We start from the raw sequence: 27003 nt of genomic DNA, 5'->3' as shown, positions 1-27003 counted from the left end.
TCATGTGGTTGTTGTTTTCACAGAGGAACTCCTTTTAGGCAAACCCTTCGGTTGACGTAACTGAATGCCTGGAAATCAGACGTGGCTGTAAACCCGATATTTTCTTCTGAATTCATTCTGGGCAGCAGATCAGAGCAGCTGCTGATCCGTTTCCTCCCAAAACTCTGACCTGCGCTCTCCCACACTGGCATTTGGAAATCCGTCACAAATAATTACCTCATTCTTCAGGAAACAGCATCTTCTGTACTCAGTCCCTGGCTAAACCTGTTCCCTGATGTGTGTGCGTGTGTGTGTGTGTGTGTGTGTGTGTTTTCCTGGTATCAGAATACACTGCACATTAGACCTGGCTGAAGGTCTACCTTTCATTGTGGTATGTGATGCTAAACAGATTTTAATGACACTCTGTAAGAATGGTTGGCTGCAATTTAGCACAATCATGATTTGCACATGTATGGTATTTTTTTTAAATATCATGCCATTTTGAAATCATCATTTTCTGTGTTATTTTTGCCAACAGATGATTGATGCACAAAACATAAATTCAGGGAAATAAAATGATGCTGCAACTCTGAAGATGATTCTCCGCAATATAGAAAAAACTTAATACAGTTGTATCAATTAAAAGTACATATATAATGAATGAAACACATGCAGTTAAATAACTGCTAAAATCATTGCTGGCCGGAAACACTATGAGCCTGTTTATGTAAACACCCTCAATGCGCTTTGTGATTCGGACTACAATCGGATCACTTAACCTACATTAGAAAGTGGTTGGAGATGAATCTCATCCACTTTTAATACAAGTGTGAACTGAATGCATTTTCTGTGATTGGATTCTGAGTTAAAATGACTATGTGTGTGTGTGTGTGTGTGTTCTTGCTCTCTCTGGCTCTTTTGTGCTCTCTCTCTGGTTTGTGCATGCACGTGATCGTGATCATGCTTATTAACTGAAATTTCCTTCGCATTTTCTGATAGAGCCATTACGGGAATGTGAGAACCATAATTGCTCAACCGCGTTGTATAACAGTGTTCTTCTAAACTGTTCACAGTCTCCAGATTTTACACGGGAAAGTAAAATCAGATACCATGTGGTCACACTGGCGAAGCATTTTAGTGACAGGGGTTAAGAGAATCTGGTCCAGATACTATTCGGATGCAAATCGCACGTTAACGGCAGGTGTAACCAGGCTCTATGACAGATTGATTGATTCAGAGGAAGAAAGCCCTAGAACCCACAGTGGCAGTAGCATGCTGTACAGTTGAATATCACAATAAACACTTTCCCAATCCTGTTTATCTACACAATGTTCCAGGCAAAGTGACTTGTGCGTTACAAGAAAATGCTGGTTATAGTGTACATCAGTCAGAGGAAGAAAACAACTTCTACACTGAAAGAAGTGAAGCTCAGGGCGTAATTGACTGATGTGTGTACATTGGTTCCACATGAATAAAGCATATTACATCAACACAATTCTGCCCTTCACTGTATTCACTTTTGGCAATAACGATGTTGATGTAATATATTTTATTCATGGGGAAATGATGTGAATCAATATTTGAATCAAGTGAGTTCAAGAGATGAGATGATTCTAAATGAACTGAGCATGTCTTCAGATTAGCTGGTGCTTTTAGGAATTCTCTGTACTGATTTTTGGTTTGTTGATTTGCTTCGCTCCCCTGGGCTTCCAGTCTCTCCTTTTTACCTCATGAAGGGTTTGTTACTCGGGTGTGTTAGAGCAGGAAATACATGAGCCTGTGCAGAATAGGTGGACTACAGGAGCAGTATTGGGAAATACAGCACTAACGTGTAGCCTGTGCAGGCTATATATATATACTCATATACTGATATACTGACTGGCTCATTTACTGATTCAGTTTAGCGCTTTCCTTTATCTTTACGCTTCTGTTTTCCTTGATGCATGATGTTGTGGCACACAGGCAGCGTTGCGTTCTCTTCTGACTGATGACTGTTTTTACTGTGATAATCAGTTAATCATGTACCTGAGCTTAAATTACAGCACATATCCGTTTAAACACACACTCCCTAAATTAGATCATTTCCTTCCTCTCAAAGCTTCTGATATGCAAATGAGTTTCCAAATGCACAACTGTGATCTGCTCATTAGATTGTAAATGCTAACACACACATGAACAAACACAAACACACACACACACACACACACACACACACACACACTGTAACAAAAGCAGTTAGCTACAGCTATGTTGTAAATGTATTGCAGTGTGCAATGCAGTGCAAATCCCTCCCTAATTTAAGATAACCAATTTGTTAGTTACTCTCCCCTTATCGCATGTAATGCCCCTGACACTGGGATGGTGAGGACTGACACATGCCTTCTCCAACACTTGTACAACCAACCACTGCCTCTTTTCAAACTTCTGCCAATGCAACATCACCCAGCATGCAATAAGCTTGGGGGAATGCGGCAAGAGAGAGTCATCTACCCGTCTGGAGAGAGCAAGACCAACTTGATCCTCAGGTCATAGTGGCAGCACCATTGTAAGCTGGACCACTTAAAGCCCCCAAAAGCCTTATTTCAATTAGAATCAGTTGACATGAAGTCTGCTTTTTTCAAACGTGGTGCCAATTCATCCCAGGAATGTAATGACAGCTGACATCGTGATGGACGCCTTTCTGTATGTTTAGGTAGATTTAGGCCAGTTGGCATAGTGTAAGATAATGTAGGTGTCATGTGTAGGCTAAAGTAGGCTGCCCTACAGTACAGTGTTACCACATACAGAGTAAGCCCCAAAAGACTGAGCCCACTAGAGAGTATTTTTGCAAAAATGTTAAGCAGCACAAATATTATCAGTGTATGAAGTGTCAGAGTAACAGTTTGAATGAAAAGTAGAATCTTGAAGATCAAAACAGTCCTTTCTAAACTATTTTTAGTTTATTGTTATATATAAACTTTCTATTCTTTATTAAATAAAACTTTCAATGTGGCCTCAGACATTTAACTGCCACTGTAAATAGATACACTGTTACCTATAGCTACACTGTTACATTTGATACACTGTTACCTATAGAGACACTGTTATTTATAGACACACTGTTACATATTGATACATTGTCACATATTGATACTTTGTTACATATTGATACACTGTTACCTATAGAGACACTGTTACGTATAGATACACTGTTATTATAGATACACTGTTACCTATAGATACACTGTTACCTATAGATAAACTGTTGCCTATGGATACACCTAGACAAACCTCTCCCTGTGGTAACATAAACCAGGTTAATTCAAACATATGCTTTAAAATGGAACGTTCCAATAGAAATGTTCCAAAATGATTTCTAATAAAACCTTTTACATTTTAGAGAAACAAGGTGTTCGTGTGAAAGCATGGATATGTAGATCTCATATTCGTTAGACAAAAACCTTGCATCTCCATTTTTGCCGCTTTTCACTTTTTGACATAAGGTGAATCTGACAGCTGTTCTTTACATTGTGTTGAATTTTCATGAGGAATGAACCAATAGAAATGCTCCAAAATATGACATCTTTTTACACTGACAAAGAATTTTTCTTTGTTCCTTTACCTGTAAAGCTGCTGTTTTAGAGATAAAAGGTTCTTTGCGTGACAGCGAAAATATGAGCCAACATTCTGCCATAATTTCAAAACAAGCCTGCATGTGTCTGTGTGTGTGTGTGTGTGTGTGTGTGTGTGTGTGTGCAAGTGGTTGTGTGTTTTCATTAAGACAATCTCTGTCAATTGGACATCAATACACTGCAGACACTTTAATGCAGGCTGTATCTCAGCTACTTTACCACACGTCCATTTGAGTGAACAAAGGCTGTGTAACTTCATTAGATATATTGAAAACCAAACCCAGTTACACACACACCCACACATACATTAAAGCATTACAATGGAGGGACAGCTCTAATGTGTTTTACACTGACACACAGCTTCAGTTATCTAATTATCTGTCTTTTAAGGAATTAATCTTTACTTCAACAGTGGAACTGTGTAAATGTGTGTGTGAAAGAGAGACTGTTTTTTGTATAGACAGTGTGTGTACATATGAGCAAGTGTGTATGTCTACATATTTGTGTGAGTGCATCTTTGCATGTATATATATATATGTGTGTGTGTGTGTGTGTGTGTGTGTGCATCTTAACGTATGTCCATGTAGCATGAGTATGAATGTATGTGTGTGTCAGTGTGTGTGTCTGTATCTAAATCCCCAGAGTGCCTGTGCTGCTTAGCAGGTCAGGCTGCTCTCAGCTGTGTGTCGCTAACTACATTATTCTGAGTGTTTCTGCCACCTCAAAACACATTGTTTTTAAATGGCATTACATAATAATTAGATTGTCTTCATTTATTAACTAAAATCAATGCTGTAGTGATTTATCACATCTGTCTGTATTCTGCCTGTTCTACAGCTCTACCATGTATACTACTACCCTTTTGTTCGGAGTAGTTCTTAGAAGATTAGATTGCATACCATTCCATTCAGTTATTATTATTATTATTATTATTATTATTATTATTATTTAGTAGTTACCATTATTTGTGTACATTCAGCAGGTAGAAGAGTGATGAAGTAAATGTACACCTACAGACGGAGCCTTAATGTTTAGGAGTGTAATCTGTAATAAGTGCTGTATCACACTAATCAGTGTTATGCCAAAATAATAATAAACTTGCTTCCCAGTAGACCACTTTTAGGAATTTATACCAGTCCTGAGAGCAGTTACTTAACAGTTACATACAGGATAAATTGTAAAAAACATTTTGTTACTGAGATAGCCTGCACCTGTAAATATTCACAGTGGGACAAAATAGATGATCCCATGCTGTGGTAGATATTGGCAAACCTGCTCTTACTTTCCCTCTCTGGGCTCAGAAATGCAGCATCTCTACTGCTTTTAGGAACTGGAAAATGGAAAAAACGTAAACCTAATACATTCTCTACTGGAGTACATTTGACATGACAGTCCCAAATACTATGAGATATTTTCTCCAGTCTTTGTGTGGTATTGTCACGCCCGCGCCGCCGTGCCCGCCCCAGGGGCGGTCTCAGGCCGCAGCTCACAGGCGATCTAGAACTCCCCCTTCAACGTCTTGTCATGTTCATGTCATGTTTAGTTATGTTCTGGACTTTTATGTTGAAAAGGACTCTTGTGTTGACACCTATTGTCGCCATGTTGGTTTTAGGTTGTTTGACATGTGTCTGTTCATCGTTTGGTTTATGTGCTACACCTGTGGACTGGTGCATTTAAGGAGGGCTAGAGCAAGCAGCCAGTGCCGAGAATTACCCTTAGTGCACCACATGCACCCAGATTATTCAGGTAACGGTAGAGACTCAGTATTCAGTATATTGTGATCAATAAACTCTCTCGCCTTGGTCCATCCCCTGCGAGTGTTCACTCATTCTTGTCAGACCGTGTGGATCATGACAGGTATCTGTTGGCATACATGTAAAGAATGGCACAAACATGCAGGCCTTTGCTGTATGTTTTAATACAATAATTAAAAATAGAATCTTGTTTTTGAGCGTTTCACATGTTAAAATATATAACACTTTTTATTATTCAGAAACTACCCTAAATAACTACTATTAAACAGATTCATTAACCCCTTAACACAGCAAGCCTAATTACACACTTAGGCTTATTAGGCGTATTATTCAGTAACAATAGGGACAAACTGGTAGGGCTATTCTTTGGTGTTCTTTCTTTTGAAGTACACAATTATTTGAGTACTCGGTTATCTGTATTTAGGTGCCAGTATTTGAATATTGGAATCATTCTTGAGGTCTCTGTTACACTCCATTATAGGAAGATTTAGAAATCATACAGACTAAATAATCATTGAAACAACACTTTTACGTTTTTCTGTTTTGTTCGTGTGTGATATATATATATATATATATATATATATATATATATATATATATATATATATATTATATATTTAATTTTGCTACACTGAAACATGAAATATGTCTAAATGTTGCATTAGTAGCACAGCTAGCTAGCTAGTGTGGCTTCTGATGTGAATGTTCATTGATGGAAAAACAAATTGGTAGATGTGTACTTATACCTGGTATTGTACAGCTGTATAGCAGCTGGTTAGCTGCAGTTTTAGCTCACGTTTAAAAAAGGTTTTCTCATCCAACACGAAAACTACAGATTTTCCTTGGCTAAATTTTATAATGACACCAGTTCTACCAACTAAAAGAATAAGCCTTCAGTCCTACTTTAATGTTTTTTTTGATAGTTTGTATCTTTGCCAGCTGTTAACTGTATATCTATTCATTAACTCTGGTGAATGCTTGAATACTGAAATGATCAGTGGGGTCTTTGTGAAACCTGTGGTACTTGGATCCTCTGTCAATTTCTGCAAAATCCCCACACTGCAGCAGCTGAGCGGTTAGGAACAGCAGGGTGGATTATGGGCAGAGATACCAGAGGGTGGAGAATAGGAGTGCAGGGGCTGCACCATCGCTCTTTTAATTAACTATATGTGGATTTAGCCTTGCACCACTACAATAGGCTGCATGTGTGTGTGTAAAGGCTAAATCTCCTTGCTAAAGCCTCTCTCTCTCTCACACGGGCTGGCATTAATCTCATATTAACATCACTTCCTCCGCTCCGGAAAGCAAACTCGGCGCAGTATCAATCAGCGCAGGAGAAACTCAGCGTGCCCCTCTGCCATGTCGCTAACATCCGGCATGGTAAAGCTACACCAACGGTCATATTTGCTCTCATAAATAAAACATGACTCTTCCTCATAGCGCGCAGCCTTCAAAATTGCCTCCTACGCCAGTCCAGAAGAAGAGCCACACAGAGACTTGAAAGGGAAAAGAGAGGAGAGAGCTAAACAAAGAGAGAGAGAGAGAGAGAGAGAGAAGGAGCCAGAGAGCTAGAGACATGGAGGAGGTGGAGTGAGGAAGAGAGAGAGAGAGAGAGAGAGAGAGAGAGAGAGATAGAGAGAGAGAGAGAGAGAAATCTATTTTGCAAATCATCACGCGAACGTGACCCAGGGGAATCGCTAACACAAAGACTTCACACTATTTCGCCCACAGCCAGGAGACATAGAGAGAAGGAGAGTGGGGGGGAGAGCAAGAAAAACTGTGTGTGTGAGCTAAAGCTAAGAGAAAAATAGCTTACACCCTGTGTGTGTGTGTGTGTGACAGAAAAAGTCAGTTGGAGACGTCATACTGGTGAATTCTCCAATTTTTTTATGTGGATATGTGTGTGTGTAGTGGGGCTCCTCTGTGCACAAGGATGAGAGAGAGAGAGAGAGAGAGAGTACATTACTAATTATGAGTAGTTATGTATATTCTGTCTTTGTGTCCAAGAAAAGTAATTAGTCATTTGTAATTGGCTACTTTATAGTAACTACCTCAACCCTGATACACATGAGGCAACTTACTCAGTATGCTGTCTCAACCAAGCTGGCGTTCTGAGGGAAATCTTGGTGTGTGACTGCAGGCCTTTTGGTGAATCATTAATGTTACATGCTTTACAGCCACCATAAACGCCTCCCGGAGTAGTGTACGCCTGCTGATTGGACTGTTCTACCCTCCTGCATTCAGTGGTCTAGAGGTCAGGGACTAGATGACATAATGCATGTCTAAGACTCAGGGACACAATAACAAGGTTTCCTCATCCTCAAAGCAGCAGCAGCAGCAGCAGCAGCAGCATCTTCCAACCTCTTCAAACATTACTCAAAACGGTGGTAGAGCCGTGTAAACGGAGCTAGACAGAGACACTGAAGCCCATGTACAGACTTTGTTCCGTGAACCAACACCTCAAGTAAAAGTGAAAGAAAAAAAAACAGTGCTGAGTGAAAAAGCCTGATGTCCAAAAACTCCTGGAGAGCTGAGTTCCCTGTAGAACAGCAGCAGAACATCTTACTACATCCAGCATCTTTCGGCAGAGGAACTGAAGTCTGTTAGGTTCTTGCCTTTGTGCATCCTTTTGGTCTAAAGTAAAATGCTAAAGCTACAAAGTCTTGAGCGATGGCAAAGCACTCCAGAAGCTGAATCTACCCAACAGAATGAAATAAACCTAAAATGTGAAGCCAGTGTGAATGGCTAAAGTGCAACAGTAGAAAACATAGTAAAAGTAGTATCATTTCCACTATCACAGATAGGTTCAGCATTTAAATTGTGCTGGTGGTGTGGCCTTGTTTTTGTTAATTACTAGTTTACAGAAGATACATTTGCCTTATTCAGTTTTATACATTAGGAGAATAGCAATCCTGAATCACTCTAGTTCCCTACGTTCCCAAATGTATGCCTTAAAGCTACATTACATAGCATTTTACCATAAAATAACAGCTTTAAAATCATTGTGATGCTTCACTGACTTCCAGGTTTAGGGAGCTCCTAACTGCACTATGTAACTTTGAGACAAAGTGGGCACAAAACACTTTGTGTCAAACAATGATACCATATTTGTGTTCAGTCCAGTTATATTTCTCTTCAGTGATGGCCCTGTATCTCTCAGAAGTCCAGAAATGCATATTAGTGTGTCTATTTTGAGAGGTGGCTCACATCCGGAATTCCACTTCCTGGCAGTAAGGGGAGTTTAAGGGAATTCCTGCATGATGCTGCTTTAATGATCCACAATCCAATGCATGATGCACTGTACTTCCTATAAGAAAAGTATAATCTCAAAAACATCTCAAAGGCATTGGCAACAGTATAGGAGCTGAACTAAAAATGGCTTCGGCGTAGGATCTTGAAAAAGAAATACCTGTAGGTGTGTGGGTAGATAGCATAGCATGTATTTATACTTCAGCTGTATGTACTGTATATGTAACTGTTTGAAATGTGAATGCTGTTTGAATTATTGCATTCATTATTACATTGTTCGAATAATCGATTACCCAAAATATAACCCAGAATGCTCTACATGTCATCAAATCCCTGCCATGAACTGGTTCTGTCAGGCCCTCAAAAATAAAATTACGCATTTGCCTCCTTTTATGGCTTGGCATCCCATTTCAATCGACTGGAAAACTAAAAAGCCTTCATCACTTGTACAGTGGATTAAAGAGGTGCTGACTTCTTTAGAATTGAAGAAGATTAGACATTTCCTACAAGTATTCTGTACAAAGTTGCATATAACTCGGTCCCCTTCAGTTCAATACACACAGAATATGACCTGAAAATGATTGAGAATCACATAAACACTGAGGAATGGCCTCTGGCCTTTTAAATGGCTTTCATACTACATAACACTCATACAAGTGTAAATGTGAAAGAAAGTATTCATCCACGTCCATACATACATCTGAGTGAATTTGTACCTAGCTCCTCTTTCTTTTGCATGATACATTGACAATCATGCAGCATCTGAAGGTTTCATTTAGCACAGTTCAAACCGACCGACCACGTAACCCCTATACACAGCCAGGCTTATTATTAATGCACATTAAGGCATATTATTCAGTAACTATAGGGATTCTGTATAAACTGGTGGGGCTATTCTTTGGTAATAGAAGTTTGTAATAACATAGGGCCATAGACTTTTAAAGGGGTTAATCACTATTTGCTAGATTCAGTCTTGCAAATCTTACTTTAATGCAGAAAGCTTAGCATGTAAATTCACTCCGGTGAATTTAACAGCTAATGCCTGTCTACACTAAAACACCTTTAGATTTAGAAGTGCATGTATGGATCCAGACAATCCTCTGCATTTGTTGAAATTCTGACAGTTCTCTATGTGGTAAGAACAGTAAAAATGCACCAATTTGCTTTGAAAAGCCTCAAGGCTTTTGGTCCAGCTTTCAAAATTAGCATTTGTCTATTCCCCACACATCTGATGCAACATCTTGGTTCGGTCAACTATTTTATTCAAATAAAGAAGAGTGATGCACTCTTTGCTCAGTTTCTAACCACAGGACCGCTGTTGTCCATATCAGTGTCACTGTGAGGTTGAGAGTGGTCCACCAGCCAAACAATATCCAGCCAAGAGCAGCTCTGTGGTCAGAAACTGGTCATTAATGAAGCGGAGGATCAAAGGTGGGGAAGTCTCATCCAAGTGGACCAATTTTCTGCACTGTTTGAACTGTTGCCTTTTTCCTGCACAAGTACACTTCATTCAACTCAACCATTAATTGTCAGGTCCAGCAGGTCTGTTGCAGCAGGAAAATCAGCACACTGTGTTGGTCTGCAGCTCTTGGTTTCCCAACCTTGTGCTAAAGGATAGCTGACCAAAACTTTGCATCAGTAGTTCGCTAGCTTCTAATAAAGTGACCAGGAAGTGTCTTTTCCTGTATTATGAGGTCTACCTCACAAGAACATTGTTCACACTACTAGACATCTGAACTACTTATTAGCTTCTCAAATTCAGAGTGATCCTATTATGCACACGTCAATGTTAAAACCATAATCTCTGACATTTTCTTTAAATGTCACAGACTGTTCAATGACCAATTTGTTTTTTTTTTCCCTCCATGCTGCTTTGACTAACTGATACACAGAGGCTGAAAACAGAAGCTTGCAGATAGAGAGAGCAATCAGCCTGATCTTCGCTAGGAGTGCCAATTCCCCTCCGACACACAACAGCAACCAGTAGGCTCTCCCTTTTCTCCGACTTATTAATTTCCCCACTATTAAAAATCCTCCCAAATTTGACGTGAAGCATGTCGCGTTCATTACGGCGCGCGCCGGTCCCCTCAGGACAGCGCAGAGTAATGAGACTGGAGCTAGCTGCACTAAACGCCCTTCGCATGCTAATACACAAACAAACACACTGCTGATTACGCTCTCTGGCTGCTCGCTTTGCTCCCAGAATCTCTGACACGTCCTTATATTCCCTCAATCACCGAAATACATCTGATAGCAGTCAGGGTTCAGCGCCGCAAGTGCCGCTAAGCAGATTTCCATACTAAATGCAATGTATTTGGGTGAAGAGTACTTAGCAACTGGCGATTCCCCCTGGACAATATGCTGAAAAAAAACAAAAAAAAAACAAAAAAAAAAAACAGGGACTTTATTTGTCTTTGTTTTGCCAACACAGGCAGATTCCCACACTTCCAAGGTTTGTTCTCCAGCTCTGAGATAAAAGCTCTCCTGATGCAAACAGATAGGGAAACATGGGCCAGCACAGTAAAGTGTGTTTGCCACTGCATATAAAGCAGTGTGTGAGTGAAAAGTGTGGAGGTGTGCTTGTTTGTTTTTAGCTAAGTGTGACTGTGAGAGAATGAGTGTGTGAAAATGAGTGTTAGTATGTGCACGCTTTGTTGTAGATGCTGGATGTTGAGACAAACGCAGTGTGAAAAGTTTTAATGTATAACAATGCCGACCTCAGTCTGTTCAGAGTGTCTCTAAATACTAGGCATCTGTGCACAGCCTACCAGAGGAAAGGCACTTCCTTTACTTGCTTTTCCTTATTCTGCTTTTCTGTGACATCTGTTTTGCTATCCTTTGTCGACCAGAGGAGAATGGGTTCCTCTCAAGGTTTCTTGGCATTTTTTTCCACTTTTGGTACTGATCGCAGTATACCGGGAACACCTCACAAGACCTGCCTGATGTTTTGTCAAAGTGGCTCATATTCCTTATGCTTGCCAACTTTTCCTGCCTCCAACACATCACCTTCAAGAAATGACTGTTCATTGCTGCCTAACATATTCACACCTTGACCTTGACCTTGGTGCCACTGTAGCTGCCAGCATCAGATTCAAAACCCTGACGCTGGCCTACAAAGCCAAGAACAGACCAGCTTCTCCATACTTGATGGCAATAGTCAAAAGCCGTTTCGCACCTAGAGCCCTCCGAGCTTCAAGTACGGCCGCGGAAGACAAGCGTCCAGGCTTTTTTCTGTCCTGGCACCAAAGTGGTGGAACGAGCTTCCCCTGGGTGTCATATGGCCGAGTCACTCGCTGTCTTCAAACGCAGACTACAAAGACCCTCCTCTTCAGAAAATACTTGGACGAATAGCAGAGTACTATGGTCACCTTATTGTCTTGTGTTTAGTAATCTCTAAAGCTTAGAGGTATCTTTGAACAATTAGTCTATTCTAACTAGCAAAGGTTTTTCTTGGGTAAATAGCAAAGCACTTTTGTAAGTTGCTCTGGATCAGAGCGTCTGCTAAAATGTAAATGTAAATGTAGATAAAGATAATCAATGATTTTCACTCCACCTGTCAGTGGTACTAATATTATGGCTGTTTGGTGTAAACTGTAGGCATATTTGGGTAAATTCAGCTACTCAGTAATGTGTAGTTCAGTGGTCCATAGCCATAGTTATAGATAGATATAGATGTATTTGTATGTATTTGTGTGTGTGTGTGTGTGTGTGTGTGTGTGTGTGTAAGCCACTTTTACATCTTCTTTATTTGGATGTGGACCAATACAACTTTATTTTTGGTTTTGGTTCTCAACGGTGTGAACACTCCGTCCATACTGTACTGAACAATGAACCGTGCATCTAGGTCCATTTCCCAGTGGAACCTGGTTCGGTTTGCTGCTGGTTGAAGCACAAGGTCCACACCAAATGAAGGAGTTCAACATCAGAGTGTGATTCTCTCTTCTGGCTGTATCTCATAATCTGTTTGTTTGAACATTTGACTTTTGACAGATGCTCCTCTGTAAAGCTGCTGCTAATAGGGACAGATGAGCAACATGGGCATATCATCAACCTGATCCGTTCAACTTGCGCATCATTAAAACAATCAATAATAATCAATAATTCATCTTTTTCAGAGATGATCAGACGTATAATTGGGGGAATTTTGGATTCAGGTACACACATAACCAGTTGTAAAATTGGTTGATGACGCACAGCAGGTAGCCACCCTGATTTCCTGTGGCAGACTGGGGTTCAATTCCCCTGTTAGGCAAGGACACCATGCTACACCAAAAGGAGCTGCTATACTCTCTCTTACCTGTGTAACACAATTTCAAATGTAAGTAGCTCTGGATAAGAGCTTCTCTGCATCAGCTAAGATACCAGTTGGGATCAAGCATTTTTCCCATTTGTGTGTGAAAGCTAATAGGCAGACCTGCAGTTATAAGAGAAGATGTCATTTTTCTCTTATTACTCGTGCATTACATTAATCACTGTGAGTGAAAATGTCATTGAGATATTTTATTCCTTATGCCTAGAAACGTTATTAATATGTCAAGACTGGTTGCTGGTGGATCATGGCTTTAACAATTCACTGACAAACCCTGAATTCTGCAGCAGCTTCTGCTACTGTCTGGCATCCCCCCAAAATGCATAAACGTGGTGCACTTATCAGTTTAATTTTACAGATCAAGCTGTGCTTATTTTTCATTTAGCATATTGTCACAATGTCACAAACACATAAACTCTACTGCGGACTTCAACTAGGTGTGAAATTAGCGTTAGTTGAACAGTTGTGCTTGATATGAATAGAGTATTGACTGTGTGTGTGTGTGTGTGTGTGTGTGTGTGTGTGTGTGTGTGTGTGTGTGTGTTCGTGTGTGTGTATAGAATAAAGGAGTACTCACTGTCTGCATGTGTGTGTGTGGCCAGCAGCAGCAGCAGTAGTAGTCCAGCCGCTCTGGGCAGACAAGTCGCCCGTGTGTGACACGGCAGCATGGCCCGAGGCTCACACTCCATTCACCCAACACACACTTCAGCTACCAGCTCACACTACCATCTACAGGAACCTAGAGAGAGAAATAGAGGCATACATCAGAGAAAAGCATCTTCACCTGCATAAATGTGTGTGTGTGTATACATATGAGGCCAGAGACCAGTGTAGTTAAAAACACTGTCCCATGGCCGACTCATTCAGTTAGACCCGCATAAAGCACTTTATCTAATGAACACAGTGACATCATTCAGTCACAGCATTGTTGTGCAGTAGAAGGGGTGTGAGCATGAGCAATGTAATAAGTCTAAATGGCTTAATCTGAGTGCTCATACACACATGACGTAGCGTTTATCTTGTTTATTTCATCCTGATTTAATGTGAAGAATGGCTAGCAGTCAAGTATGTAGATTTAACTTTACTCCACACACCAGTCTGGTATTTGAGTTTGCTTCTTGATGTCATGAGTACACTGTTAAAAACTGTAGACTTTTAAGATCATAATAAATTGGTAAAATATAAGATTTTTGTGGAATGTTTAGAGGTTCTTTAATATGAAACTGTGGAGGAACCTATTAAGTGCTTTGAGAAAATGGTCCTCTTTTTTTTTTTTTAAAAAAGGTTTCTTTGAAGGTTCCTCAAAGCACCATAAGAGGTTCCTCTACAGTGTCCAACTGAAGAACTTCCAAAAGCTCCTCAAAGATCTCATATGTTTAATAGTGCAGTTTATCCGGCCTCTGTATAAGCATTATGTAAAAAAGCTTTAGAGAAATATTACATATCATTGAATTTTACCCTGCTAAAAAAACAGCCTGGTTGACCAGTTTAGCTTCGACCAGCACAAGGTAAGTTTTCAAGCATGATTAACCTGACCAAGCTGGACCACCAGTTTGACTAGACCAAGCTTGACCATGCTGGTTGACCAGCAAAACTAGCATGACCAGCATGACTAAGTTGGTTGGCCAGTATAATCAGCAAGACCAAGCTGGTTGAGCAGCACGTCTAAGCTGGTTGAGCAGTATGCACTGCATCACCAAGCTGGATAACCAGCATGGCCAAACATTCTCTATGCCAGTCAGGAGCTCGTTAGCCACCTAGCTTAGCACCAAAGGGTATGTTTTCACCTGGAGGACCAGCTTTTCAACCAACTTGACCACCAAAGACCAGCTTAGACCACCAGAACCTAGCTACCAGCAAATACTGGTCTTTAGTTGGAATTTTTTATAGGAGGGTAGCTACATATGTATATTCTTACACCTTGAACATCTTACATCTTATTATTTCGGCACGTTATACACATGATATTATAGCAGTTACATGCAGTTTAGTATCAGTGCTATTACTAAATTAACTAGTGACCTAAAACATACAACACCATCATGGTATGACAACACATAATGCTATCAAACAACAACCAAAATGAATGTGGAAGGAAGTGCAAATGAAAAAAAATAGTAAAAACGACCCCAATCATCACAATATTCCATACATTTCTAATCACCATACATTTCTAATAACAACTAATTACTGTAACATCCAAAATTCTTCAAAACTTATTCAGCAAGACACTGGACCTGTATCTGACAGACAGTGTCATTCTTTACAGCAGTCTTCTGTATTTACGGAATACAATATATTTCTGTACTCAGAAAAGCTGGAGGCTCGCTTAGGCCAGTGATGCAGCCAACCTTGTGACATGTGGATCAACTGCAGTCAGTGAGAGGTCTCAGAACAAACAATGTAGTGATTAAGAGTACCATTCAGAGTACAAACTCAAACCACCACAGCATATGGGTTTGTGTAAAGTGCAAAGCTAATTAACTGCACCAAGCAAACTGCATACTCAAATCTGTCTTCAAACAAAATAGGCAGAAATCCATATTGGTATAGGTCACAGTGTGTCAGACCACATTAGCGAGTATATTTGGCAAGAGAACTCAACACAGTTTGAGGCAAGCGTGTAATGATTGATCCCGTTTACATCTGGCCATGTAATGCATCTTCATTATATCTGGATCAGGTCAAGCCACATAAAAATGCAAGTGTAAACTCACCCAAGACCCATTTAAACCAAATACAAATCTAATCACTCAAACCACTTCAGGACGCAGTCTGACTAACCAGATACGCATTGGATTACCAAGTGTAAATGCCTGTGGCTTATCAGGATTCAATCCAGACAGTAGACAGATTAAGTGACCAGGTGTAAACAGGGTCATTTAGGCTTGCAGTTTGTACAGTGCTAATTGGATACTGGCTTCCACTACTTCTTAGCTTCACAGCCTCCGTGCTAAACTAAAGAAGCAATCTTCAGACACCATAAAAACATGTCTTGACTGATCAGCTACACTTGTGGTAAGGTGAAAAATGTCTATATAGATTTTTACACTGTGCGTAAGTAGCACATTAAGCCTGTTGAGGCTCATTACATTACTCATACTCACGCTCATTCATCTGCACAACAATGCCGTGACTGAATGATGTCACTGTGTTAATTAAATAAAGTGCTTTATGTGGGTCTAATTGTAGCTGAAGGAGTCGGCCAAGGAACAGGTCCCAAGAGAGTGTTTCTAACTTGGCTGGCAGGAGCCCTAGCACCTCTAGCCTTGAGACAGCTCCATGTATGTGTGTGTTTGTGTGTCTCTAGGGACTTGTTTGTGCTAATAGGCCATTTGGTGAGGGATGTGACCCCCGAGGGACCCTCTGCTCCTGCCTTTTAGGCACATGGCTGATGATTAAGTTGCCTCTCATACCTATTAACCACCAGCTCTAATCGCCTAAGTGCCAAACCCTCAGCCTACACTGAATTAATCACACTCGTACACTCACACAAAGCAGACAGCCGCCGTCTGACACCAAGAAAGATTCAGACAAAGCTCTGACACATTGTTTTCCTTTCTCTTCTTAATGATCATCTGTAGTTTTTTCCTTTAGAAGGAATTCCAAAACAAAAATCATCCAAGACGCCCAAGATTTGGCTTCAGTCCTGAATAGAACATGGACTCTGAGTGGGCCAAAGATTTGCAATGTTAAATGAATCGAGTCGTCTGTGATTTCACTTAAAAGGAATTTGGCCACAAATCCAATGTACATGAATGTCCCTCTTACCCCAATTAAAGTCAGTCAGTCAAGATAAGTTTGCTGCCTGAGGTTTGTTTCTTTAGTCTTTTTAGGCTAAAATGAATGCTTATGTACACAATTAGCAATCATGCTAATGCTTGAATCATAACACATCACACAAACCATTTGTCACTGAAATATACAAAGAGACAAATGTCTAGACAAAATTCAGGCCATAAGATGAGCACTACGGTTGGTTTTAGTTGCATCATGCTCTTGTCTATGTCCATGTTTAAAGATCGCAGAGCTCATTTCCACACAAATCACAACACACAAACTTTCAGGACCACTAATTCACACATGGCAGAGATTACTAGGTGTCCCTGTGAGCCCATTTTTCATATTGACTTATAGCCATACATTAATTGCAATACTATTTTCAAACTGCTGCATATTCCAAGGTTAACCTTTAGCAGCCTGTTCTTATTGTTACTTTGCTATACATTTGATTGTCAATAGATAGTTATTACATATATAGGCAGGTTATATAATGGTTCACATTTCCACATCACTTTTTTCTTTCAGCAAAACAAGACAACCCAATAAATCAATCATTCATCCTCCTGGTCAGTTCCTCCTTGGAAGAATGGAATAGCCACTGCACAGGGCACCAGTCCATTACAGGCTATGCCCTGAAGCAATTTAGCATGTCTAGTTCACCTACAAAGTACCCAGAGGAAACTCACATGGAGAACACAGCAAACCCCTCCCAGACAGTGACCACCGTTAGGATTGAACCCACAACCCCTGGCCCCTACAGCCGTGTTTCACACACACTACCCACAAAAATGCTTCGCCAAATTCTCTTCTACTTACAAACACAAATGTGGTCCAGCATTTGCACCTTACACAGAATCTCTCTCTCACTTGCTTCGATGGAAAGAGTAATGGCTCATCTAAAATTCACACCACGCTGCATAATTGCAGATGGTGTTCTGTTTTGTTCTGATCACTCTGGGAAAGCCTACACCTGAAACTAGCTTACCTTAGATTAGACTGTGAGCTTCTAGACAGACACACTTCAGCAAACACCGCAGCCCTGAGCACACAGCTGCTCCAAGTAAGGACACACACTCATTCACCCTGCACACACTCCAGTCTGCTTGAGAACACACCATGCTTACAGAAGCCTGTCTGCTCGCTGCTTTGCTAAAGAAAACACAGCCATTTTGCCTTGGGTGTGCGCTGAGATTCGGCCACCTCTGCTAAGTCAACTGCTATGAGGTGGGAGAACGTAGGAAAAAAGGAGAAATCCTTTTAAGAAAGAGCTTTTCCACCTTCTGTAATCCTTTAAACAGCAGGATTATCATCCAGATATTCATCTTAATTCTCATTATTCCAGAACTACTGTCAAACTAATGTGCAAGTTATGTAGTTATGAGGTTAAGGATGACATTTCTGGTTTTGGTTTAATACCTGGTGTATGAGGTAATTTGATAAGAGACAGCAATGGTCTACGTTCTTCTGCTAATCAAGTATCTGTAAACTTATGTGAAAAAATTGCACTTCTTTTACTTAAAGAACTAAAATGCAATCATTATTGAGGCAGAAACTACTCCTCAAACCAATCTGATACAGCAAAAATATTAACAAAAGTCTGTTTTACAACAACTTTTTTAATCTCAAACATTTTAACAGGCCTTTTTTTTTAGCTTACTAAATTGTTAACAGACAGACCATTCAAATTTAGGAAGGAAGCAGTGTGTCTCCAAGCGTTTGACAGACTGCAGTGTACTACACTGGGAATGGGCAAAGACTACAATAACAAAGACTACGGAAGAAAGAGTAAACGAGACGCCACGGTTGTGGAGAACAACATTACACCCTCCTTATTTCCCTGTAAAGCCGTGTTTAAGCCGCACCTTGGCAGCTCCTGTTCTCGTGAGAAGAACAAACAGAAGAGAAAGAGAGAGAGCAGCTGCTGAGTGGATAAAGGAAGAGGGCACAACACTAAGAGTGCGTGAGAGTGTGTGTGCAGAACACAGCTCCAAATCCCTGCTAATGTCTCCTGGTAGGCAAGGGATGCGAGGAGCCTCTTGGAGAGTAAAAAAAAAAAACATAAAAAACAAGTAAACTATTAAACGACAGCTTCATCTGTCCAGCTTTACTTTTCTTCTATCTGCCTCCCTGCTCCATTCGTCCAGCTGCTGCGTCTTGCTCAAAGATCCAGCATGAGATACTAGAGTCATAGCTACAGCAGATGGGACGGGATGTATAATGGAGAAATCCCATCAAATGCAATGACAAAGGTCAAATCCAGAGCCCTTTAGAGCCATTTAACTTAATAATAAGATCTTTCCGGCAGCACTAAGTACCAGCTGATTAGCTAATTTCTTCTTTTGGTTCTTAGCTAGTTAGGCAGCTGAACTAAAAAAAACTTGTAGTCGCTACAAGCAGGATGATGAGTATATTCTTAATAAAGTAACCAGAGGAGGCAAACCAGTCTGGTCAAAATTCCAGGACCAATTTTTGAATCTCCTGCATTTTAAAATGTTTTGACCTGTAAATCTATCAACATCTAACAACAGTGTCCTCTAGAGTGGCGCAGTTGTCTAATCTTTTGCCCTCTTTTTGCCCCTCTCCCACATCACTCAGCGCAATGATATCCAGCTCAGGAGTCTGTTAGCTGCTGTAACAGAACTGGCCATTAGTGTTCTCCTCCAAGCTTGTTTAACTGTAGTGGCAGTTACAAAAGTTGCTTCATGTGCCTTGGAGGAAACATGTGCTAGCTTTCATCCTCCCAGCACTGGTGGCATTGTGTAATAAGGGAATTTTAGTGACTAAATAGGGGAGAGCATTGAGATAAAGAAAATGTTGTAATATTTTAATCCTTTATATTGAATCACTGTGCTTGATAAAGTACTTCACTGTATGTTGCAATAGGCTTTTCTGTGCTTACAGTATCATGGACATTGCCATTACCTCTAAATCACTGAGAAAATGCATGTAAAATAAATGAGGCATAAACATAGCTGACCCTTTGACCTCTGTCCTCGTGTTTTACAACACGTTCATATGATTGTAATCCCAATCCATCGCACTGTATGATTCACTGGAGTGTAGCTTTCAGAATGATGATGGCTCAAAAAGGAGGCCTGGCCACGCTCCATTCATTACTGACGGATTGATATATAATCTTACATAATCCCCAAAGTGAAAAACTGATTACTAAACACATCAGCCTCTGCTCTGCTTCAGCCGAAAATAATTCACCATAGGCAAAAACAACTTTCACACAATTAGAGACATGCTCAATGAATGCTAATAAAATGTGCGCTCCTCATTTTTGCCAGCTTGATGCACACGTCTGATCACACACGTTGTCGCCTATGCATTTAATATTTCTCAAAAGCCTTTTTTAATTATGTCAGATATTCAATTAAGGGAATTAAATCAAACTGGAGCCGAGGGCAGAGAAAGGAGAGTCCTTCTGCTTATTTAATCCTGTCAACATTATTCCTCCGCTATTGTCACTCACTCGCTTCATTTAAATCCCTCAGAATGGGGGTTAATGTCCATGCCAGGAATTACCATCTTACTCGGCTTTAGGCAAATTGAATGAAACATTTTACCTCAAATGAAAGCCAAGTCCAAAGAAGGAGAAGGGGGGGGGGGCTACTACTTCGAAAATTGCCTGGAAAGCTTTGTGCAATTCACAGCGGCCTGGAGTCAGTCTAGATTAGGTGCTGACCTCTGAAGGACTGGGGCAACAGCAAAATTGTCCAGTGTGGACTAATGGCACAGCAGAATCCAAAGCTTGAGCAACAATTTCACATGTTAGTAAGGACTCAAATCCAAAATCAGTTACTGGGCATTTGGAAGGCACATGCATAAGTATGTGAATAATAAGATGAGATCACCACATGAAGTAAAATCACCTATTCTTTAATAAGACACAGCCCTGTGTTTTTGGAGTAGTTATTAAAAGGGCTTCTTTGGCTACAACACTGAACTTTCAGATCGAATCAGGACACCCCTATTATTATTCAAACCTTTTGAGTATCTTGAGTCAGTGCATCAAGTCACCATACAATTTAATTAGTTGTATGGGAGCAAAATATGCACTATTAAAGCATGCTGTGTTTCTGGGTCTGGGCAACAGTAACAGTAAAGTGTAGTAAGCGAGGGGTTTATTTTGTCCAGCTGTCTGTCGTCCGTTCTGCGTATTTCTGCACCGTTTCTGACATGTTCTCAAAGTCAAACACTTTGCCACTGGACAGGAGAGCGATATCTCCTCCCTGCAGATGAAGCAGTGGGGGGTATGAGTTTCTCGTCCTGAAGGAGATTCACTCTCCCACTGCAAAATTCTTCACTATCTTACCCCTTCTCTATCACCGCTCCCACCTCCCCCAACAGGAAGGAGAAGCAGGACGCGGCAAATGAGGATAAGTCCGACCCAGCCCGACTTCTACAAGACCTGTCTTGCCTTTTAACGGCACAAAATGCTGCTGAATGCGTATAGCAGGGACAACAGGCACATTAATCAACCAAAATGCAAATGTACTAGAGGTGCAATTCCTTCTCATTCCTTCTAAAATCATTTTTTATCGACTTTTATTCTCTTAATCTATGAATTGAACAGTACTGACTTCTTTAGTCCTTCTAACATTGCTGACTTCACTGTTCAAAGTTTTATTGTGCAGTCACTGAAACAACAGAAGTCATATTGCTGGTTGTGTGGGTTGACCAACGTGGGGTATGTTTTCAGGGGGTATTAAGTTTGATGGTTACCTGGTCTACCAGCATAGCCAACTTTGACTTTGACCAAACTGCTCTGCTTAACCTAACTTAACCAAGCTGGTCGACTAGCATGAGGGTACGAATCCGTCTAGTCCAGCTGATACTTGCCACCACCTTGACAGCCAACTCAGACTATGTATATCCATCTAAAGATGGTCTTATCTGTATTTGTCAGCACAGACAGACAAAGTAACATTATAACAAGCAGAGAACAAACTAGAGACATGACAGACATGCAGGTCAGCAGGGAGCCTATTCAGTCAAAAAGCAGAAGTACTGCATTTCCTACAGGAATGTCTATGTGATGTTTAAATCGCATTTATTTCCGACTGCGACATGTCCGTGAAGCACACACACACACACACATACACACACACACACAGACACACACAAACGGGTCTGTCTCTACTAAAGACAAATAGTGCTCTTCACTAGCAGCCAGGTGCACCATTCAACTCCACTTGCCCCCTCCAGCTACGCAATCCAGTCAGATTTGTGGCTTTCAAGTGCAGAGCAATCGAGTGAGATTTGTGGCTGCAGCAGGAATGTGTGTATGTGCGAGTGTGTGTGCGTGTGTTGGGACTGTAGGGGTAAAGGCTGGAACTGTGGGGTACTGATTACATGGAGAAAACTGTTACTTTAAAGCATGCCTCAGTCTTAGCCACTAAAGTGTATGCTAAAGAGTGTTTTACAGGCTTATATTAGAAGTGCACACACACACACACACACACACACACACTTAGATTACAGACTTAGATCTGGGTTCTCTAGGATGACTGTTGTCGACTGCAAGGGTAGAGAACAATATCAAAAGGAATCAGCTACTCTTAATATTGTGGGAATATTAATGATGAATAGACCAATAGGATAAAACCCCATTCTTTTAATGTATGATAAAATGAACAATATTCACCACAGGTCAGAAGATATATATTTTTTTATATTATATTTAGTTAAGTATCTTTACTTGTAGGAGTGGTTTTAATAAAGTACACCTCATACTCTTACTCAATTATATTCATAAGTGAAAAGAGTGCGCAGAACTCAACAGTGAATCTCGCTCACAAATAAAAGCAGAATGCAGAGGTTTTCCGCAAAAGCAGACAGAAAGTAGGCCACTACGCTATCAGTTAACACTCTGTTTACCCTGCCACTGAGGAAAAAAACCCTACACAACACACTGACACTAAACCAACAAGCTTCTTTTATAACAGCTGTTTCGATGTGCCGTTTCTCTGTACAGCTCGCAAAGGCCTCAGGACTGCACGCGCTGCACCATCAGAATGATCAACACACACAAGCCCACACATTCACTGCACTCTAAGGTAGTGCTGAGTTAAAGTGATGTAACATCAGGATATCATTCAAAAGTATTGCAGTGTTGTGATATCAGATGATATTTAAGTAGGTATCAATACAGTTATTGAACATATTCTGCTCAGTGATGCTAAAGAATGCCTTCACACTCATTACACACTGTAACTTGTATTATCAGGACTGGACAGTTCCACCTAAGGAAGCCTTTTTTACACTCTTATAGTCTAAAAGTGTTACAAAAGGTTACTTAAACAATGCCAGCGATCTAATGCGCTACCACTATGGCCCAGCGGTCGCAAGTTCGAATCAAGGGCCATGCCATGGGCCATGTGGGAAGATGCCGCTCCCTCCTCTCATCATTACTTTCCCAGAGTGTGTCCCCTGCCCGGCAATGCCGCATCGGCTGCAGTTTGAAAAAAAGGCAGTGGCTGGCTTGGCTTAAGGAGTCATTGTCAAGTTAAGCTTTTCCCTCCTAGTGTTGGGAGCATTGCTAGTGATAGGGGTATGAACAGCTGGGTTAATTGCCAGTACCAAATTGGGGGGAAAGGAAAACATCTGAGAAATGATTGTGCCATAAAAACAATTATTTTTGCTTCCTTAAAGAACCATTATTGTAAAAGAGATGTGAGTGTGAAGAACCTTTAAACTGGTAAAGAACCTTTACACTGACTGCTGTAAACTTTTAAACGGTTCTTCTAAATCACACTCTTTTTCACAAAAAAGAAACAAGAAATGGTTCTTCTACATCCTGGCCCAAAGAACCATTTGAAGCACCTTTATATTTAAGAGCGTTCTGCTCACCTGTACAGAAGGAAAAACCAAGTGCTTGTTCAGTTTTGTATTTTGAACTTTCAAAAGAATCAGAAGCAGCTGGTAAATGATTTACAGCACATTACAGTAAGCCTGTTATCTGTTAATGCCACTTAAACAGAAAACCAATTTTGCTGTGTGACAGCAATAACAGTATACCCATGTGAACAATGTACTGATATAGTTGCCCAGCACTGCTCCAAGGGACAATAAAAAGGTCTTTTTTCTCCTCTCGTCTCAATACAATGATCTGTGCTGGACGATAAACTTCTTTTTAAATCTCTGTTTCGGGCAAGGTGGGAATAAAGCTGGGTTAAACGCTTCCACCAGCAAAGTGACTAATTACAGAAAGAGAGAGATAGTAAGAGAGCGAATCAGAGAGAGAGAGAGCTAAAATTTCTGCCGGACAGAGGAGACAAACCCCTGGCGACACACACTATCGCAACACACCTGCTGTGGCATGGCCGTAAAAGATTTATGAAATAACTTTGCTCCCAGTGCAAAGTATCGACAGAGGAGTTAATGGTGCAATTACACTAATAAGGAAAGAAAAAGAGGAGATAGGACCAATAGACACACATGAAGAGAAAACACAAGAGAAAAAGGGGAAACCAAAATAAAGACAGGAATTTTAAAACACGCACCACAAATAGATGAGGGTGCTGTCAATTAGCATTTTGTTCCACTAGCATCATTATTTTGGGCATGGTCCTACTTGGAACTCCTGGGGCAGCTACCAAAAAGTGCCTGTGTTTGGTAAGTAGATAGGCAGGCATTGTTTTTTGAGTCTGATGTGACTATTTAACTAAATGAACGCTCATAGCTCCCACTAGCACTAGCCATGCTCCTGACATGTGAAGCCATTCGAGGACACTTTTACTTTTACAGCTACTTTTCAAACTGCTTCTGGGCATCCGATACGCTCAGAAGAAAGCGCCAGATTCCCAGCTCCACCGCATCAGCTAACAGCCGCCTATGCCGGCCAACATCGCTTCCATCTACCCATGGCCAATTGTGCTCTCCCAGATTCTGGCCACTAGTGGCAAAGTGGCATGGCTCGGGACTCCAGCTTGTGCCCCCCTTGTGCCATAGTGGCAGTGCATTAGACTGTTAAGCCACTCAGAGCCCTTGATAGATGTAACTTTAGACCTTTAGTGTTAAAGCAGTAGACATTAAGCTCTTTGTATGGGCTATAGTACTATGTGGGGTGTGTAATAAGGTGTGTAAAGTTGAAGAGGAACTTTGGGTCTCTGAGAGGCTCTCTCTTGGCCAGACTAATAAAGAGCAAAGACAACAGAAGACAACAAGCCAAATATAAAGCACTCCTGGGCTTGCTTAATCATTAGGGGTGTAAAAATGCAAGTAGTGATCTAGCTGCATTGATTTGCAATGTTTTCATGTGTTACAATCCAGTATTTTAATATTCAACAAAGTATGTAGTCATTATTTGGGCCGAAATAAAGGTTTGGAAACTGGACTTTAAACAAAAAAACGTTTCAGTAGTTCAAACCAAGATTAAATGGGATTTCTTCAGGCAACCACAGTTGTTATCGTTGTGAAGATTGTCAGGGTGTGACTGATAAATCCATTGAGCGATATAAATTTGATTTTCTTGGGTTTTTATTTGCATAAGCAACTTGTGAATATGACTGTTGTCTTGGCCACAGTGTTACCAAGATTTGAACTTTTGATCTCTCGACAGAATGGAGAAACATTAGCCAGCTGTGCCACTGGTGGAACCCGAAGTAAAACACCCACTGTGTAGCTGTATTACAGCAAAACAGACTAAACTGCTGAATCTGAACACAAAACACCATCATGTTATTATAAACACATGCAAAGTGTATCCAAACATTATTAGGAGAATAATAGGAAAATAATAGGCCCTAATTTACACTCCTGTTAAGCATACACACCTATAACACACACACACACACACACATTTATTTTTCTGCAACTCAATCACAGGGCAAAGTGTGTGATACCACAGACTAATAGGCTACAGCTGTGGTTTGAGCACTTAACCTGCAAGCACCTGAGAAAACACACACTTACACACACAAAACTGAATCAGTGTGATCCACACTAATTAATAAACATCACTCTTGCTGCGACAGCTGCTTCAACCCCACTGAGAGTATTCCTACAACCTGTAAATATTTGTTTAACAGGTTTATTAGCGAACGCGAATTCAACTACCTACACATTCTGCTCATTTCTGCAGTGTGGACACCTCCGCACAGTGTTTACGCCACTTTACTTAATGAATAAAGAACATGTAGAGTTGTGTTGCCACTCATATATCTGGGAAAAAGATTCACGTGTAATTAAGGTTTAGAACATGAATAACTAAACAACTCAAGGCAAATGAGGTTTAATTATTAATCAGATATCAGCCGCAGTGTGGATAGAATGGTGTAATGAGGCATGGAACAGCAGAGTTTGTAGATCTTTAAAGAAGAGGGGTTTTCAATTTAATGAAATGTTTTAAGAGGTTACGAATGAAAACATTCAAATAATGTTGCTTATTCTATAGTTCCATGCCAACATACTGCATTAGTGCTGAAAATAACACTTACAATCAAAATGCTAATGTTAATCTAACAGAACATCTAACATATTTGCACACACTGAAAAAGAAATGCATTGAATTTGCTTCTTTCAAACACTGAATACAGCACGAACTGCCTCTTTCAGTTTTTTTTAGCTTTGTTAATAATAGTGCTTATCTAATATATTTTATTCATGTGAAAATGAATTTTAATAAGAGTTCAGAGCAACAATAAACAAATCCCTGCAGACAAAAAATGTACAATCGTGATCAAATACAACACATGTGCATGACATGACATAGCACTATATTGCCCCAGTATCTTCTCAAAGAACCTCAACTGAAGGATGGCAGCGCATGAACACTGCACTTATGAGTACAACCTAGAGCCCTGGGGGTACATATTCCTATATGCCCAATGCTGTCCAACATGCATTGGGCATCTCACAAAAACATCCATATGGGTTGATTGTTCCAGTCTGTATACGTTACCTATTTGGTCGTTTAGTTGATTTCACCCGTCTACTAGTAGGGCTGTTGAGCTAAATACACACAAACGTTCTTTTACACACTTGAGGAAGAACTGAACTGAAAAAGCAGCGCTGGGAAATAATGTTGGAGAATATTCTACTGTTTATGAACTTCATGGAGTTTACGTCAATGGACTGACATCACTGGAGAAATGGTAAAGATTCCTTATCTTCCTGTGGACAAGGTTAAGTTAAGGATAATGGTTAAGGTGAGGTTTAGGTGTAGATGAAGGTGTAGGTTAAGGTGTATGTTAAGATTTGGTTTAGGTGTAGATTAGGGCTAGTTTAAGGTTAGGGTAAGATTAGGTTTAGGTGTAAATGAAGATGTAGGTTAAGAACAGTCAGTGCTAGGTTGTGGAAACATCCAAAC

The 27003-nt window shown here is 40.5% G+C and overlaps 1 protein-coding gene across 15 annotated transcripts in view; it reads right to left on the bottom strand.

Moving 5' to 3' along the window:
• The window catches only part of ptprfa (protein tyrosine phosphatase receptor type Fa), a 288662-nt gene that overhangs the window by 187064 nt on the left and 74595 nt on the right, over positions 1-27003 (bottom strand). For all 15 annotated transcript variants that reach the window (XM_072683950.1, XM_072683949.1, XM_072683951.1 and 12 more), the window contains one exon: positions 13480-13641. In XM_072683950.1, the coding sequence (XP_072540051.1) occupies positions 13480-13591 (112 nt within the window). In that variant the 5' untranslated portion in view covers positions 13592-13641. The remainder of the gene's footprint in view (positions 1-13479; positions 13642-27003) is intronic.

This window comes from Salminus brasiliensis, chromosome 7 (assembly GCF_030463535.1).
Source record: "Salminus brasiliensis chromosome 7, fSalBra1.hap2, whole genome shotgun sequence".
In the NCBI taxonomy this organism is placed as follows: Eukaryota; Metazoa; Chordata; class Actinopteri; order Characiformes; family Bryconidae; genus Salminus; species Salminus brasiliensis.
Note: the sequence above shows the minus strand (reverse complement) of the source record. Positions and strands in the feature narration are given on the sequence as shown.